The sequence below is a fragment of the Desmodus rotundus genome, chromosome 3, assembly GCF_022682495.2.
Source record: "Desmodus rotundus isolate HL8 chromosome 3, HLdesRot8A.1, whole genome shotgun sequence".
In the NCBI taxonomy this organism is placed as follows: domain Eukaryota; kingdom Metazoa; phylum Chordata; class Mammalia; order Chiroptera; family Phyllostomidae; genus Desmodus; species Desmodus rotundus.
The window spans coordinates 126,871,711-126,887,629 of NC_071389.1; the positions used below are offsets into that span (position 1 = coordinate 126,871,711).

The window sequence follows — 15,919 nt, forward strand, 5'->3', positions numbered from 1 at the left end:
ATCTGAAGAGACAGGCAAACCCGAGTCACAGCGGAGATGCTATTCCCTGCAGTAGAAGCTGTTGGAGGAAAGTTGATGGGAACGGTTAGCTTGTAATCACGAGGAGTTGCCAGCAGCCAAATGTGAGTGGGAAGCTCACAGGGGCCACAGTAAACCTAGGGGCCTCGGCACTTTTGTGGGTTTTGCCTTTGTGGACACCACCAGGTTCTCACTGTGAAGAACCAAGAAAGATGCCCTCCTGGCTCTGGTGCAGGGAGGCAAAGAATGAACAAACCTTTTGGAACACAGGAGTCCTCCCTTATCAGGGGGCTACGTCCCAAGACCCCAGTGGATGCCTGAAACCACAGACAGTACCGAACCCTATACAGTCATGTGTCACTTCAGAACCAGATATTAAACATCCCGAGAAGTGTGTGTTTAGGCGATTTCCTCTTGTGCAAAGATCACACAGCGAGCACACTTGACACAAAACCTAGATGAGACTTTTATGTGACTGGCAGTGCAGTAGGTGTGTTTATACCATCACCACTAACACATGAGTGATGTCGTGCACTAGGACATAATGACAGCTACTACTTCACTACCAATAGGAATGTTCAGCTCTGATACAATCTTTTAAGGTCACTGTCCTATATGCAACCTGACACTTACAGAAATGTCATTATGTGATGCATGACCACATAGGCTATATTTTCCCCATACATACATTTCTATGATAACATTTAATTTATAAATTAGGCACAATATATTGTAATAAAAATTGTGAGTATGGTCCCTCTCTTTCTCTCTATCTCTTTCTTTCTCTCTCTCTCTCTCTGCTTATTGGGAGGAAACCAGAGTATATCGTGAGAAAAACCCACACAGACATGGGGAGAACATGCAAATTCCACAGAGACAGTGGCCCAGCTGGGAAATGATTTCTTTTTTCCTCATTAAAAGGGCCTGATGTACAGCATGGACTCCGTGGAAAGAGGGATGATTCATGTCCCGGGCAGGATGGAGCAGACAGCATGGGATTCCATCATGCTACTCAGAATGGCATGCAATTTAAAACTTAAAAATTGTTTATTCCTGGAGTTTTCCAAATAATATTTTCAGACCAAGGTGAACTGTGGGTAACCGGGAGCATGTAAAGCACCCAGGATAATGGGGGACTACTGTATGCCCTTGTCTTTGCCCACAACACACGTCTGCTGTCCAGGGGAAAGACCTTCCCAAAGCCTTGAGCTGTGGACCAAGGGCATTCTTCTCAGTCCAGACCCATCCAGCTTTCCCCTCTCGGCCATAAGGGGAGATAGGGAAAACTAATAAACACTCAGGAAGGTCATAGCCCAGGGGCACTAAAACTGAACAATAAAACAACACAACACCCTCGCCCCCATTTTACCAACATATCAATAGGGCTCCAGTACAGTAATGGGATTACAGCGGAAAGAGATGCAAAACAGAGGCTCAGTTCTTAGTGAAGCCCTAAGACAGCAGGAGACACAAGAACTTGGACACCGGAAACTCTGAGGCCTCCCGCCTCTGTGACTATGGTAATCATTAAACACAGTCCAACTCCCAGCTAGACTAACATGAACCCTCGCACTAAGCCTACTTACCTCAGGCCCATCAAATCGTTTTTAACAAAACATTAAGTGGCATGCTGAAAGACAGGAAGACAGAAGCAGGGAGATCAGGTCACGCACTTTTGGTATGAATCCAGTGAAAGATGAAGGTGGCTTGGGCCATGGTGGAAGCAGTGGAGGTGGTAGCAGGTGGTCAAGACCTGCACGTATTTCTGAAGACAGCAGAGATGAGCTGCTAATGAATGGATGTACGGTGGGAAAGCCACAGTGGAGGTATGGATGACTCCAGGGTTTCCACTGGGAAAATGCAGCTGCCGTCAACTGAGACAGCAAAGGCTTTAGGTATAGCAGTTGGGGCAGTACAGGGGTTCAGGAATTCAATTTTTGATGTCTCAAATGACTTATAATATTTATCAATTGTGTATTCATTAAACTAATAATATTGGAGTTCCTAAATATTACAGCACTTCTTGTTAGGAAGAAATAAAAATATATTAGAAACCAAGAAAGTGCTTAATTATTTTACCGAGTGAATAGGTAAAGGGACAAATGACCCAACATTTTAAACATGTCACCAAAATAACTTCATCATAATCATAATCATAACTGTCAACAGTAACAGTATAGGAGGCAATGCTGGAAAACATCTGGGAATTGACAAAATGCTTCCACCGAGTCCAGGACAGACAGTTATGTACGCTCTAGCATCTGAGGACCAGCCCTCCCTTCTCTCAGAGTAATAAAATGTGGCTGGGAACTTGGCATCCCAGAATAGAGATACCATTTCCCAGCCTTCCTTGCACCTAGGTGTAGCCAACAGTCTGTTAGCAAACATGGGGTGTGCAATTTCTGAGATATGCCTTTAAAGAGAATGGTCGTACCCACCATTTGCCCTTTCTCCCCCTCTTCCTGTTAGCTGAAGTGCTGATGTGATAATGAGCCATTCTGAACCACAAGGACAGGGTGACACTGTGAGATGGCAAGGGAACAAAAGGGAAGGAGCTCGGACCCTGAAAACCCATGGCGCCATCTTATCAGCACTGAGCTGCATATACTTAGATTGTTACATGAAAGAATAAAGCTTCTATCTTATTTAAGCCACTGTTACCATGGCTCTTTGCTACAGTAACTTAAAACTTAACCAATGTATTTAATAAATTCTCAGAACAATCCTGTGATACAAATAATGTGCTGAGATTCCTTAATATGTATCTATCTTAAAAAGCAGGAAAGTAAACTGTTAACACAGCCTTATTTTATAGATATTTGGGGTGGGGGGCTAACTGGAAAGTGTTCTGTGAGAAATGATTGCAACAATTTTTACAGCAAGATTTAGGTTCAGGCATTCAATAAACTGTGTAGCACTCACTACCTAAAAAAGCCACATGGTGAGGATTTTTCCATGAGAATACGGTATGCACTAGTTCAATTTTAAAGTTTCTAGTCCCATTAAAATCCTCGCGGTCTATTAGGCATAAGTACCAACAATTAGTTCCTAGCCTTAAAGAAATGCTCACTGAATTCTTGACTTAACTGGTAATGAGATAAGGATGCCAGAGTTGTTTCTGATGTGTATAGATCAGTGATTTTCAACTGTTGAGCCACAAGAATTTTTAAAACACACGATACCTGACTATTCAGTCAGGGACACTGACCTCTTTTCCCCTAGAATGTCAAATAAAAAATGACAACAGCCAACACAACAATAGCCACTCAATGTGAATAAATCAAAATTATACCTATTTTTCGTTGGATCAATAAAAACAAATTTTGTTATGCCACAAAATTTTAGTAATTAGTTTACATGTGCCATCAGATGAAAAAGCTTGAAAATCGCTGGTCTAGATCTTTGGATATATATCCTCATACATATCAGCAAGCCATTCCATATCATTGGAACAGTTTTGTACTCTCGGTATTCAAATACTGGTACAGAATTGTACTGGGAAAAGTAGAAAAACACCAGTTCAAATGTTATGCAAGCAAACATACTTTCAAGAGTACATGACTAAAAAACAGCTTATGAACAAAACTATTTGGCACTATTTACTATGATATATTTCTGCACTTAAAATGTAAACTCACTTTCATTCAATTGCTCTCTTAACTTCAATCACTATTCAATTGCCTAAACCAGAGAAATTCACTGTAACAGCTTTCGACTATTCATTTATGCTTTAAAGGAGACTACTTTCTACTCGAGTTACAGATCCTGAGATTTGCTAAAATAACTTTCTAAATAAAAAATAATAATAATAATAATAAATACAATCAATCTTCTCACAGTACCGTGCAAAGTTTGCTTCGCCAAGTGCCTTAAGAACTCTTAAATAAGAACGTGCCAACTGCCTGGCAACACCCCAGCTATTAAGCGTCTGCAAAGGTGAGGGTGACTCTCACTTGCACGCATGCACACTGACACCTAGAGACACAATTCCAAGGTTCGAAATAGACTTACCTACAAATCTTTTAAATATGTCAGTGTAATTCTTGAGGTATTTCCTCAGGTGAGGCTTAAAAAACAGAGGAGCTAAAGTATACTTAAGTGTTTTAACCTGACTTTTATTACATGATGAAAGAGATGATGTCCATATCAGTATTTTAAAATGTGGAAACCAAGCATTTTTCTAACCTCTTAGGAGAGTCAGTGTTTTTACATAACAGGAGTTCTAATTCCTCCGGACAAATGTAGCCAAGTACATCGGAAAACACTTCCCTATTCCAAATATAGAATGCTGATGCATCTCTAAACTGTACGGCTCATCACTTAAAAACATAACAAGAAAAAATATATATGGGTATTGCATAAAGGCACCTCTTCACCATTAATAACTGTGCTTAAAGGCAAGAAGCAAAGATAAAGAAGGCAGAAAGAGTAAGTGGTCTAGGCAAAAGCATAAAATAAAGCATTACCTTTAGCTGGGTTTACTTTTATCCCTGACCTATACAGCATTTCCTCATTCTGCCAGTCTCCATTCCTCATTGCAGTCTTGAGTCCATAGAAAACAATTAATGTAGCTGTAGCATAAAAAATCAAGCTCTTCAGAAATCGCTTTTGGATTTTGACATACAGGGCTCTGGCACCCACGGTAATGAGGAGGCAGAAGCCCATACTAGGAATATACAATACTCGCTCTGCAATTACAAAGCCCACATAGAAAAACAGGTTCGTGGCAGGAACAAAGGGTATTATTAACAAAGATAAAGACAGTACAACAATGTTCTCCGTAGAAGGAAGTTGTGTTCTCTGTGATATATTACTTTTAATACCATTTTCTACTTTGGATGCAAAACCGGGCTTAATCTCTGAGTTCCAGTACTCCACATCTGACTGGCAGCTATGTCCATTGGCATTTTGCCTGCCATTTGTTACAAATTTCCCATTGCATTCTCTTTCCATGCTTGGGCTCTTTAAACTGTAGTAGGCAAGGAGGAGGAGTCCAATATAGAAGGCCACAGTGTGTAGGTTTCTCCAATCACAAATTGTTCTGAGCAGAGGCACGGCATCCATGGACCAATCAAAACTGAGGGTATCTGGGCAGAGCAACAGCCAGAGGTTCTTGGCTGGCAAGTAGAAGAAGGTGAGTGTGCGAGCCAGGAGGCTGTCTGAATCGGCGGCTGGGTTGTCCGAGTTGGAAAAGCTTGGTGGTTTATTTCCCATCCAGTATAGACGGGCACCCAAAAGGGAAGTCCCCCAGAGAGTTAACAAACTAATGCTGAGGAAAAGAGACAAATTCTTCCCCTGAAACCAAAAGAGAGGGGAAAAAATTAAGATAGTCATCAATACAGCATGGGAACACTTAACATTTAGAGATGAAATACACTTTTCAATGGACAGTTGAAAACACAGCATTATGTTTCAGATATAGGACTTCATTTCCATCTCCTTTTACAAATGTTTAGGAAAATTTTCACCCTCCAAATTTTTGACTGTGGAATCCTCTTTGTAACTTTTAATGAGTGTCTTTTCTTCTCATGCCTTTTCTAAAGTAGCAATAATCAAAGCTTCGATTTCTTGACCTCTATCTACAACATGGGTTGGATACACTTCCTTCTTGGAATTAATTAGCACGGGTCAAAATGAGACTACGATATGAAAGCACTTAACATTCTGTATGGGATACAGCAGGCACCTAAAAACTTTGTTCTTTCATTTTATTATTTAGCTTCTGGAGAAAAAGAAAGAGCAGTCATGACAAAAAATATGGGGTCTAACCGGATTCCGCTCAGCACAAAAGAACAGCATTTAGCTGTGTCTATGCCGGTCCCAATTCTATCGTCTTGAGTCCCTGTGCAGAATTCATAACCCAGGCTTTCACCTGCTACCCCATGCTGCCAACGTGGCATCAGCAACGTCAACCATTTGGAAACACTCCTCATGAATGTGAAATCTTTCATGGTGATGAAAACTTTTTAAAAATAAAATGACTTGAAAACGAACTTATTTAAGAGAAAGAAAACTGTGAAAGGGAGGCAAAAGGACATCCTTGTTGATGAGAATGTTCTGGCAAAGTCTTTCAACCTGAATAAGAATTTAGTGACCACGAATAATCTAAGTCCTGAGAATGCAGCTGGGGAGAGAGAGGGAGGGACACCATATTCCAACCTCAATGATTCACTGGTGATGTGCTCTCTTAATGCACACATTCTTGCCTTGCATGAAACCTCCTTACTCAGTGGCATTCAGTATGGTACTTGGAACCATACAATGGAGATATCAAAGACTTAATTTAAAAAAAAATTCACAAGAGGCAACAAAAGCAAAAATAAACAAGTTAGATTACGTTAAGCTCAAAAGCTTTTGCAAATGAAACCATCAACAAAATAAAAGGTAATTTATGGAATGAAGAAAATTTTTGCAAACCATAGGTAAATATCCAAAATATATAAGTAAATCATACAACTCAACAGAAAAATCAAATCCAATTACAAAATGGTCAGAAAATTTGAATAGACATTTTTCAAAAAAGATATACAGGTGGCCAATAGGTACATGAAAAGATGCTCAGCATCACTAATCATCAGAGAAATGCAAATCAAAAGCACAGCAGGATATCACCCCACACATTTTATGTCTATTACTAAAAAAGACAAGAAATCACAAGTGTTGGTGAGGGTGTGGAGAAAAGGGAAAGCTTGCGTACAGTTGGTGGGAGTGTAGACTGGTGCATGCGCTCTAGAACACAACATGGAAGTTCCTCAGTAAATTAAAAACAGAATTACCACAGGACCCAGGGTTTCCACTTCTGGGTATTTATCTGAAGAAAATGAAGTCAGTATCTGGAAAAGACATCCGCAGCCCCATGTTCACTGCAGCATTATTTACAACAGCCGCAACATGAAAGTATCGCAAGTGTGTGTCGATAGATGAACGGATAAAACAAAATTATATATAATATATATAAAAGTATATATAATATATAAACGTATACATATATATATATAATGAAGTATTACTCAGCCATAAAAGGAAGGAAGCCCTGCCATTGCCATTCGCCACAACTTAGACAGACATTAAGGGCACTATACTAAAATAAATCAGTCAGACAGAGAAAGAAAAACACTGTATTATCTCACAGGCAGAATCTTAAAACACACACACACACACACACACACACAAACTCACACGTACAGAGAACAGACTGGTTGTTGCCAGAGGTGGCGGAGAGGGAGAAGGTGGTCCAAAGGCACAAAGCCCCGGTTATAAGACAAACAAGCCCTGGGGAGGTAACGTAGAGTGTGGTGCCTACAGTTCACAATACTGTATTATATATTCGGAAGGTGCTAATAGAGCAGACCTTAGAAGTTCTCATCACAAGAAAAAAATAATTTTTATAACTATGTGTGGTGATGTTAACTAAACTCACTCTGATAATCATTTCACAATATGCACATATATCAAATTATTATTTCATACATCTAACACTAATATAACACCGTATGTCAATTACATCTCAATTTAAAAAACCAACCAGAGAGAGCAATATACCTAGAGCATGTACAACTTTTCTTACAACCATCTCTGTACTATATGCAACTGCAACTGGACTGTCCTCGGTCTCCTCTCATGCAGCATCTCTAACTGCTGGAAGCCACTGAACCGGCCACAGACCATCCGCTCCACGTCCACTCTGAACCAAAATCACAGCAAGATCCTGACTTTAGAAGTTATCAATATATCCCAATAACTCCACCTGCACCCCCTTCACCTCCATCGTTCTGTATTCAACTCTATGTTGAGCATACGCACTCAGGTGCCTCAACCCGAAGTGTCCAGCACACAACTTGACTTCGTAGCTTCTCCAACGCATAGCTGCTCCTCCAACCATCGTACCTGAAACAGCGGTCAGCAGCTTTTTCTTCACACCCTCTCTCCTTCCACCCACAGGTCACACATTACCAACTCCTCTCGCTTTCACTTCAAAATATACCCCTATTTGTCCATTTCTCTCCGTCTCTTCTGTCATCATCTAGTTCAAAATGCCGAGACTTAGATTATCACAGCAGTCTCCTCCTAACTGGTAACCTAACCTTTTTTAACGCAGATAATAGTGTTCCCAAATTTTAAAATCATTAATGGGAGCTTACTCTTTAAGATCTTGGAAGTTTTTAACTCTAAAAAAGTTTGTAATTCATTGAGCGGTTTTATTGACAATATGTCCATTTTTACATTTCAAAATTATTTTGAAAAACATTTTAAATATTTAAAGAGGGGTAGTTCTGGATATAAAATAAGACTAAGGAAGAGAAGGTTAGAAGTTAAAATTCAGAATAAGAAAAATGAGAAACAGCAAACAAATGGAAATTATGGAGAATTTTAAGAGGAGGAGTTGTTTATTAATATCAACTCTCAGTAATGACAAATGCATAGAATTAACTGCTATGGTGTTTTAGAAACATCTGTGTGAGAGACCTCTGCTTAAAATTAATTTTTGTAATGCTATTTGGAATTTTCAAGGGCAGGGGAGCAGTATGTTCAGTCATTGCCAGTCTTTAACTTTCAAGTCTCTCCTAGAAAAATGAAATGACTCAAATCCTTCTTATCATCTAAAAACAACTTTTGCAAACACCCATTACCATGGCTCCTCTGAAACTCTACACTGCAAAACTCTTAAAATTTCTTGATTATAGGAAAAAAAATTAAACCACACAACACCAAATGTTAAAAGGTGGATCAATCACATTACGTAGTCTCAGATTATAGAACAGAGAAACATAATTTGGCAAAAATAAATGAGAAAGCATATCATGGATAAAAAAGACTCAACTTGAAGATCAATTCAGTTTTGAATTTGTACCAGAAGTCCACTTTCAAAGTGTCACTAAAGGCGATTGTGTTACTGTATCTTCTGGTGGGAATGAGTAGAGAGGAGGAAAGGACAGGAGAAGGCACAACAAAAACAGCTGTATCAGGCAAGGAGAAAAGCAAAGCAGTAGGAGGACCACATAGGGAGGAAAATACAATAGGGTTTCTTTGCTAGTCATGAAACTCCAGAGTAAGTTGGTTTTAATAATTACAAAATTCTATATTATTTCTAAAGATAGAAGTGCTACAATAAGGCAAAACTACCTTATTCATTAAATTTTAATAAAAGCATCTTTAATAATTTATCAAATTTTAATATATTATCAAACTAAGACATTGAGATTTCAGATGTGATAAAAATGACTCCAGTGTTTGTGATGCTACAAGAACATTTAAATATAATAAACTACAAAATAAAGATATGAGTAATGAAAACCATTCAATGGTAAATATTGAATATTCCCAGCATTCAAATCTAAATGTTGGGAAAATAACAAAAATTAAAAAGAATAAGTAAAAATAAAATGCAAGCATTAATTTATGTAGAACTTTACATGTTAGAACAGTTCATATACAGCCTCCCATTTAATCAATTGACATCATAACTAAGATCAAGAGACACTAATGTTCTGAAGTGAGAAGCTCTTTACACTGCTGACTAGTGGTGAAGTCTGTAAGGGCTAAATAAATGACAAAATTAAAGAAAAACTGAACTAACAGGTTAAAAAAGTAGGTATGAAAATGTTTGAAGTGGAAGAGTTTCTCAGGGTTGGTGACTGGCTACCACGTTCTAAGTAACAGTCTACATCTGAAATCACAATTTCAAGTTTCTTTAATGCCTTCTAACAGAATTTTGGTAACATTTATCTCTTATAAAAATGGGATTCTGATAAAACCAAATCTTTCTTATAGCCTTAGTCACTGCTCCTGTGGAAATGACCTTAAAAATAAGGTAACATAAAAGCAAGCATGGAAAAGTTTTATTTATTAATTTTAGTTCCTATGCTCTGACTTATGAATTAAATCAGATTAACAAATTTTTATGGAGCTATAGCTAAGAGCCAAGTGACCATACAATTAGCCTCGGCATTTTTTTGTTCTTGGCTTGGTGTATCCAAATGATTCAGTACAGGCATGTCTGAGATAAGGCATCAGAGATCTGAGGAGCTGCCACCAAACAGTTCAAAGTGAAAACTGGTGAAAATCCACACATAGGAGATGAGACTTCAAAGCAGGGAAATTTAAACATCTGAATATAACCTTTGGTCAGGAGCATTAAAAAATGATGGCAATGGAATAACAAAAGCATAATCAGATCACTCCACATATCATTAAGGCTGCTCTGTGTGGCAGGCACTCCGCTGCTCACTGATGCAGCCTCCTAAGAAGGGAGACGAGAGGCCTTGTGGTCCTAGAGCTTCACGTGTTCTAGTCTGTTTAGAAAAACACAGAATGAGGAGAAGAATTACAGTGCCTTAAAGGATAATCTTCAAACCTACAGGACCATCAGTATCAATTGTGTGCTTTTAAAAATACCAGTGCCTTCATCTAACTAAATTCATAGCTGAAGCTGAGAATCACTGCAAATTCATACGACTCTAATTCCTGGTATTGACACTAAAAATACTGTTGGCCCATGGCCTTCATTTGACAAAGTTTTAAAGCACACTTCCCTCAATCTAAGTGAATAAACAATAGTGAAACATGAATAATGTTTTCTCTCAAGCTCAGGGACAAACAGAATTCTTGGTATAATCAGTGAGTAGTGAGGGTCATGGTCAGGTTATAAAGGCACTGAGATCATTGTACTTAGCAGAATTCAGGGTTGGAACATTTGAGTCTTGTTGATACAGAAGACAGAGGATATTTGTTTACAGGGGGAAAAAAATTAGCCTCCTAAATATGAGTCACAAAAGGCATATAATCCAATAGGAAAAATGATTCACAATATAGACAGGAAATTCAGGGAAAAGACAACAAAAACATTTGAAAAAATGCTTAATTTCATTTATCATTAAAAATGAAAATCAAATTGAAAAAATATATTTCACATGAGTCTGAGTGAAAAAAAGAGAAATGGAAAAAACTGGATAAAAAAGTCACCGAAACGGCACTGAAACAGAAGCTGACATAACGGGAAAATATCAATTGTAGAGTTTGGGCGAGAAATTTGGAAGGATAATGGAAAAAATTAATAATTTGTATTCTTTATTATTTGTTAATCTGTATTTAGTCACCTACTTTTTAAGAAAAAAATTCCTCTTGGATATAAAGACAAGGCCATCTAATTCCCCACTGTTTATAAAGGCAAAAATAGGAAAATAGCGATAGAGCAATATGGAAGTAAATCATAATGTACCCATATCATTTGCATCTACAATGCAATTAAAAGGAAAAAGCCATACCTATGTGTGTGTGTACATTTATATACTTAAATATATATGCATATATCTACATTAGCATGAAAACTACCATATAGCGATTAAGACAGACCAAATCATTAATTATATGGTAACATGACTAGTGAAAAATCACGTTGCAAAATATGCATATTATAAAATCATATGGACCATTCAGGAAAAAATAACATTTTTCACAAATGCATACGTACATACGTAAAGTCTTTTGTTTTTCAAGTCTAGCTCTAATTACACGAAGCATGACACGATGAAATCTCTGGGGCCGGGCAAGAGAGGGAAATAGATGGATGAACAAGAGACAGAAATGGCCTCACATTTATGAGAGGTTGCTGTTTATTTACAACCTCAAACACTTATTAATAGAAAACTAAAAGGTTTGACAATCTGATACGCCTAAACTTACATTTCATGGGTTAAAAATATTTTTTTCAAACAAATATACAATTAATGTCAACAATCTAAATACTGGTTATGAGCACATAAGTATTTGATGTGTTAATTCCTATATCCTTCTATATTTAGTATTTACTATACCTATTATTTTATAATTGTTACATTTTTCAACATTAAAATATTTTTTCCAAGTCCCAATTCAATATACTTATAATTACTGTATGATCCTTACCTTAATTTTGCTAGACAATCTCTTAATTTCACAAGGAAATTAAGATAAAAACACAATGCATACCACTTATAATACAAAATTATATTACTCAAAACCACTCTTTTAGGTTTTGAGTCTGGGATATATTGTTTGAATCCCCAGAAGTTAATACAGAGCCTGGTACGCGTAGGCACAGTTATGCACCGCAGAACAACACTTTACTCAGTAAAAGCCCCCATATATGACTGTCATCTCATTAGATTTTAATGGAGCTGAAATTTTCCAGTGATGCTGGTGTAAACAACCTACTGCACTGCCAGTCATACAAAATTATAGCACAATTATTACCGTACAGAATACTTGGTAATGAAAATAAACAACCGTCTTAACAGTATCCATTGCAGCACAAAACAGCTGTGCAGGTTTGTAGCCTGGGAGCAACAGGCTATACCCCCTAGCCCAGGTGTGTGGTGGGCTACACTCGTACTTGTGGGTTTGTGCAGGGACACTCTCTGGTGTTTTCTAAGTTGCCTAAAGATGCAGTTCTCAGAACCTGTCTTAGTGGTTAAGTGGAGCAAGACTGTATTCCAATAAACGATTCTGTAACTCTGACCCTCTCCGAAAGTTAGTTTCTACCTATCATTATCTCACACATTTTAAATCCTGTTAAGATAAATCCTTACTCCCAATCCTCCACCGAAAGCGTACAAATTAAACAATATTGCACAATTAACTCCAAGGCCATTTAAAAACAACTTGGTTGCAACTATATACAGAAACATGGCCTTTTCTCCTTTACATCACGTTGTCTGCCTGTCTCTAACCCTCTCCATGAAAAGTAGATACAAGAGCAATGACATATGTTCGGGAGGAACATTTTCCTGACTACAACTTCATTATAAAAGTAGAATCAGAAATGGAAAAATTATTGCATCACTAAACAGGAAATGTTTATCAGACATATTTCATGTCAATTATTGATTAGACAGGGTTTCTTCATATTTTAATTCACTATTTATTTACAAAATATAAATAATTATAAATATGAATCTGCTTTACGAAAATCTAATTTTTCTAAAAGGTTATATATGCCTTTTATCTTTTAAAAGTTCTTTAACATAAAAAGGGAGATCAGCTCTAATCACCATTTCATTTTAAAAAACTATCTTTCTAATTACAAAATTTTAGAGGAATTTTTCTGGAACTCTCAGACATTGGAAATCATACAATGGAAATCAGTTAAGAACATAATGTTCACGGTTGACAATTTTTTTAACCTCACCTGAGATATGTTTATTGATTTAAGAGAGGAAGGGAGAGAGTGAAGGGTGCAGGCAGAGGTGGGGGGTAGGAGAGATGTGTGTGAGAAAAACATCAGTTGGTTGTCTCCTGTATGCACCCAGAACTGAACCTAAAACCTAGGTACGTGCCCTGATGAGGGATCAAACCTGCAACCTTCTGGTGCACAAGACAACACTCCAACCAACTGAGCCACCCGGCCAGGGCTCATGGTTGACAATTTTACCTCTAGTCTTTGGTGACACTAAAGGAATAAAAAAGAATGTAGCTATTAATTAATTGTAGCTAATAAAAAAGAATGTAGCTATATGAAATTTACCATAGAACATCAGAATCTCTCTCACAAACCAACTGAAACATGAAATAAAAGCTGATGAGACTCTGCCATATTAACTGGTGGTAATGTCTTTTAAAAAGCCCTGTAGTAAGTTATTTTCTTCTATGGAAGTTTTTGACTAAAGAAAGAACACGAGAGAAAAAAATTTTTAGAAATAAACTCTAACAGCTCCCCTCTCTATTATTCATTCGCAATAGCAGCTTCTATATTGTCTTCTGATCTCATATCTTGTACAGCATAAAGGAAGGTGAAAAGCAACATTTTAGACTCAATGAAAGAAAAATGTAAACATTCTGCTGTTGAGTATTAAAACCATCATGAGACTCACTTTTTGGCAAATTAATGAAAACAAATTACTTAGGCATAAGGTTCATTTAATTCTAAATTAATCCCTTGGCAATGACAGTGGAGTTGTAGTAATAAAGTAGATAAAAATCAGTATCTGAAAGTTTTAAGAATAACCGAGAGAAAAGGCTATCCAGACATAACAAAAATCCAGCAATTTCTACCTCGTGTCCGTCATTCACCATTGAAGCAACGAGCTTTCCTCACGTCATAAGCTTCCCCTCAGCTGCCCTTCTTTTCCAAGACCGTTCTCACTAGGGACTCACCCCAAAACATGACTATAAAGCGTATTTTTCTGAATCTGTGACAACAAGGAGTGCATGGTAAAGGGTAATGAGTAATTGTTTCTCACACATATTCATGTGATCAATCAAAGTTTTGCCATAATCAAGTTGTCAGGGTACTTCTGTTTCCCTTCAGTGGAAAAATAGGGTTCCTTATTAATAATTACCTTCTACATAAGATTAGAAACTTGTTCTGTATCAACTAACAGACAGGATAAAATAATTTCACCATTTAGTATTTCAATTTATATAAAGAGTTTCAATGGATGGACATACCCAGTCTTCGTGAAGAAAGAATTTAAAGATTAAGGGCATAAAAAGCATGATACAGTACTGAGATATTCAGCACTTTCAATTGTACGGAAATTCTTTCATATATTCAAGCTGACTCAGAAATACACTGTAATACTTTACATTGAATTCTAACATCCATCAGAAAGCATTTATACATACCCAGGTACACATATAACAGCTTAACAAATCAGTAATAGATTGAACAAAATTTACAAACTTTTTAGACCAGACTACCATTTATCAACAGGGTTTTCATCAAGGAAGAGTATGGTGACATAAAAATCCAAAGATTGTCAGAGCATATTCATGTACATGACTAATGAATGACACATGGTATTTACCTAAAGTTTAAGATCAAACATATTTGGATTGATTTGGTAGTAAAAGGTCACCAGAAACATTCGCTTATTTTTCTTATTTCAATTACAATCACAACTATTAGCCTATTGAAAATTCCTCATAATCTTTATTCATACATATGATACTAGCTAACATTGGCAAAAATGAACACTTTATTTAGAATATTAAATGGCAAGGGGTGCGGGTAGAGGTGGAAGAGTATATAAGCGATAAAGAGTAATGAAAAAATACAATAAAGATATATAATAAAAAAAGAAAGCAGGAAGTGATGACTCTGGACTAGGGAGACTACAAAATAAATCAAAAAGAGAAAAAAGTATAAATTAAAGAGAAGAAGCCTAAGATGACAATGTATTCTTCTTTTACTGAATCATATAGTTGAAAGAGATTCTTCTGAATTTCACTTAAACATTTATTTTATTTACTCTTCAAATCACAGGTGGCAAACACAAGGCCCCTAGGCCGAATCCAGCCCTCCACCTTGTTTTATCCTGCCTGGCACCTTGTTTCTACCCGGCGGCAGCGCCAAGCTCTTGCTTAACTGTTAAGGAGTAGTTCCATTTATACAGCCCTAAAATTACATTTGGCCCTTTGAAGGCAACCGTGAGGCTGATGTGGCCCCTGGTGAAAATGAGTTTGACATCCCTGCTTTAAATAGTGTTACCCAGTGTTCACATCTTGGTTTCTAATACCATTTTCCAATAAAAGGAACCAGGGTTCCTTGAAAAATGAACTAGTTTTAAGGCTGGGGCATGAATTACACAAGAGGAGCCTAGAGCATTTATAAGTATGATGAAGTGAAAAAGGCCTACACACACACACACACACACACACACAGATCAGGATATGTCAAAGTGTCAGAGGGACCCAGGAGTCTGTTTTTTAAAGAGCTCCCAATGGTCGGAGCTGGAACAATTTAAACAAAATAAGTAAAAGTGGTTTTGAATTATAATCCAATGTATAAAGTAAATACCCTTAAGTCCATACGAATAAATAAATGATACAGAAAGTGAATAAGGGCAAAAAGACAAATGTCCCTCACAGAATCTCAAATAACTTAATGTATATACTCCACTCTCCAAGAGGAGGGAACAAAACT

The 15,919-nt window shown here is 37.2% G+C and overlaps 1 protein-coding gene across 1 annotated transcript in view; it reads right to left on the bottom strand.

The window, feature by feature from the left end:
* TMTC2 (transmembrane O-mannosyltransferase targeting cadherins 2) overlaps positions 1-15,919 on the bottom strand; it is a 398,129-nt gene that overhangs the window by 198,723 nt on the left and 183,487 nt on the right. Inside the window, exon 3 of the mRNA XM_024572656.4 lies at positions 4,485-5,313. Within this exon, the coding sequence (XP_024428424.2) occupies positions 4,485-5,313 (829 nt within the window). The remainder of the gene's footprint in view (positions 1-4,484; positions 5,314-15,919) is intronic.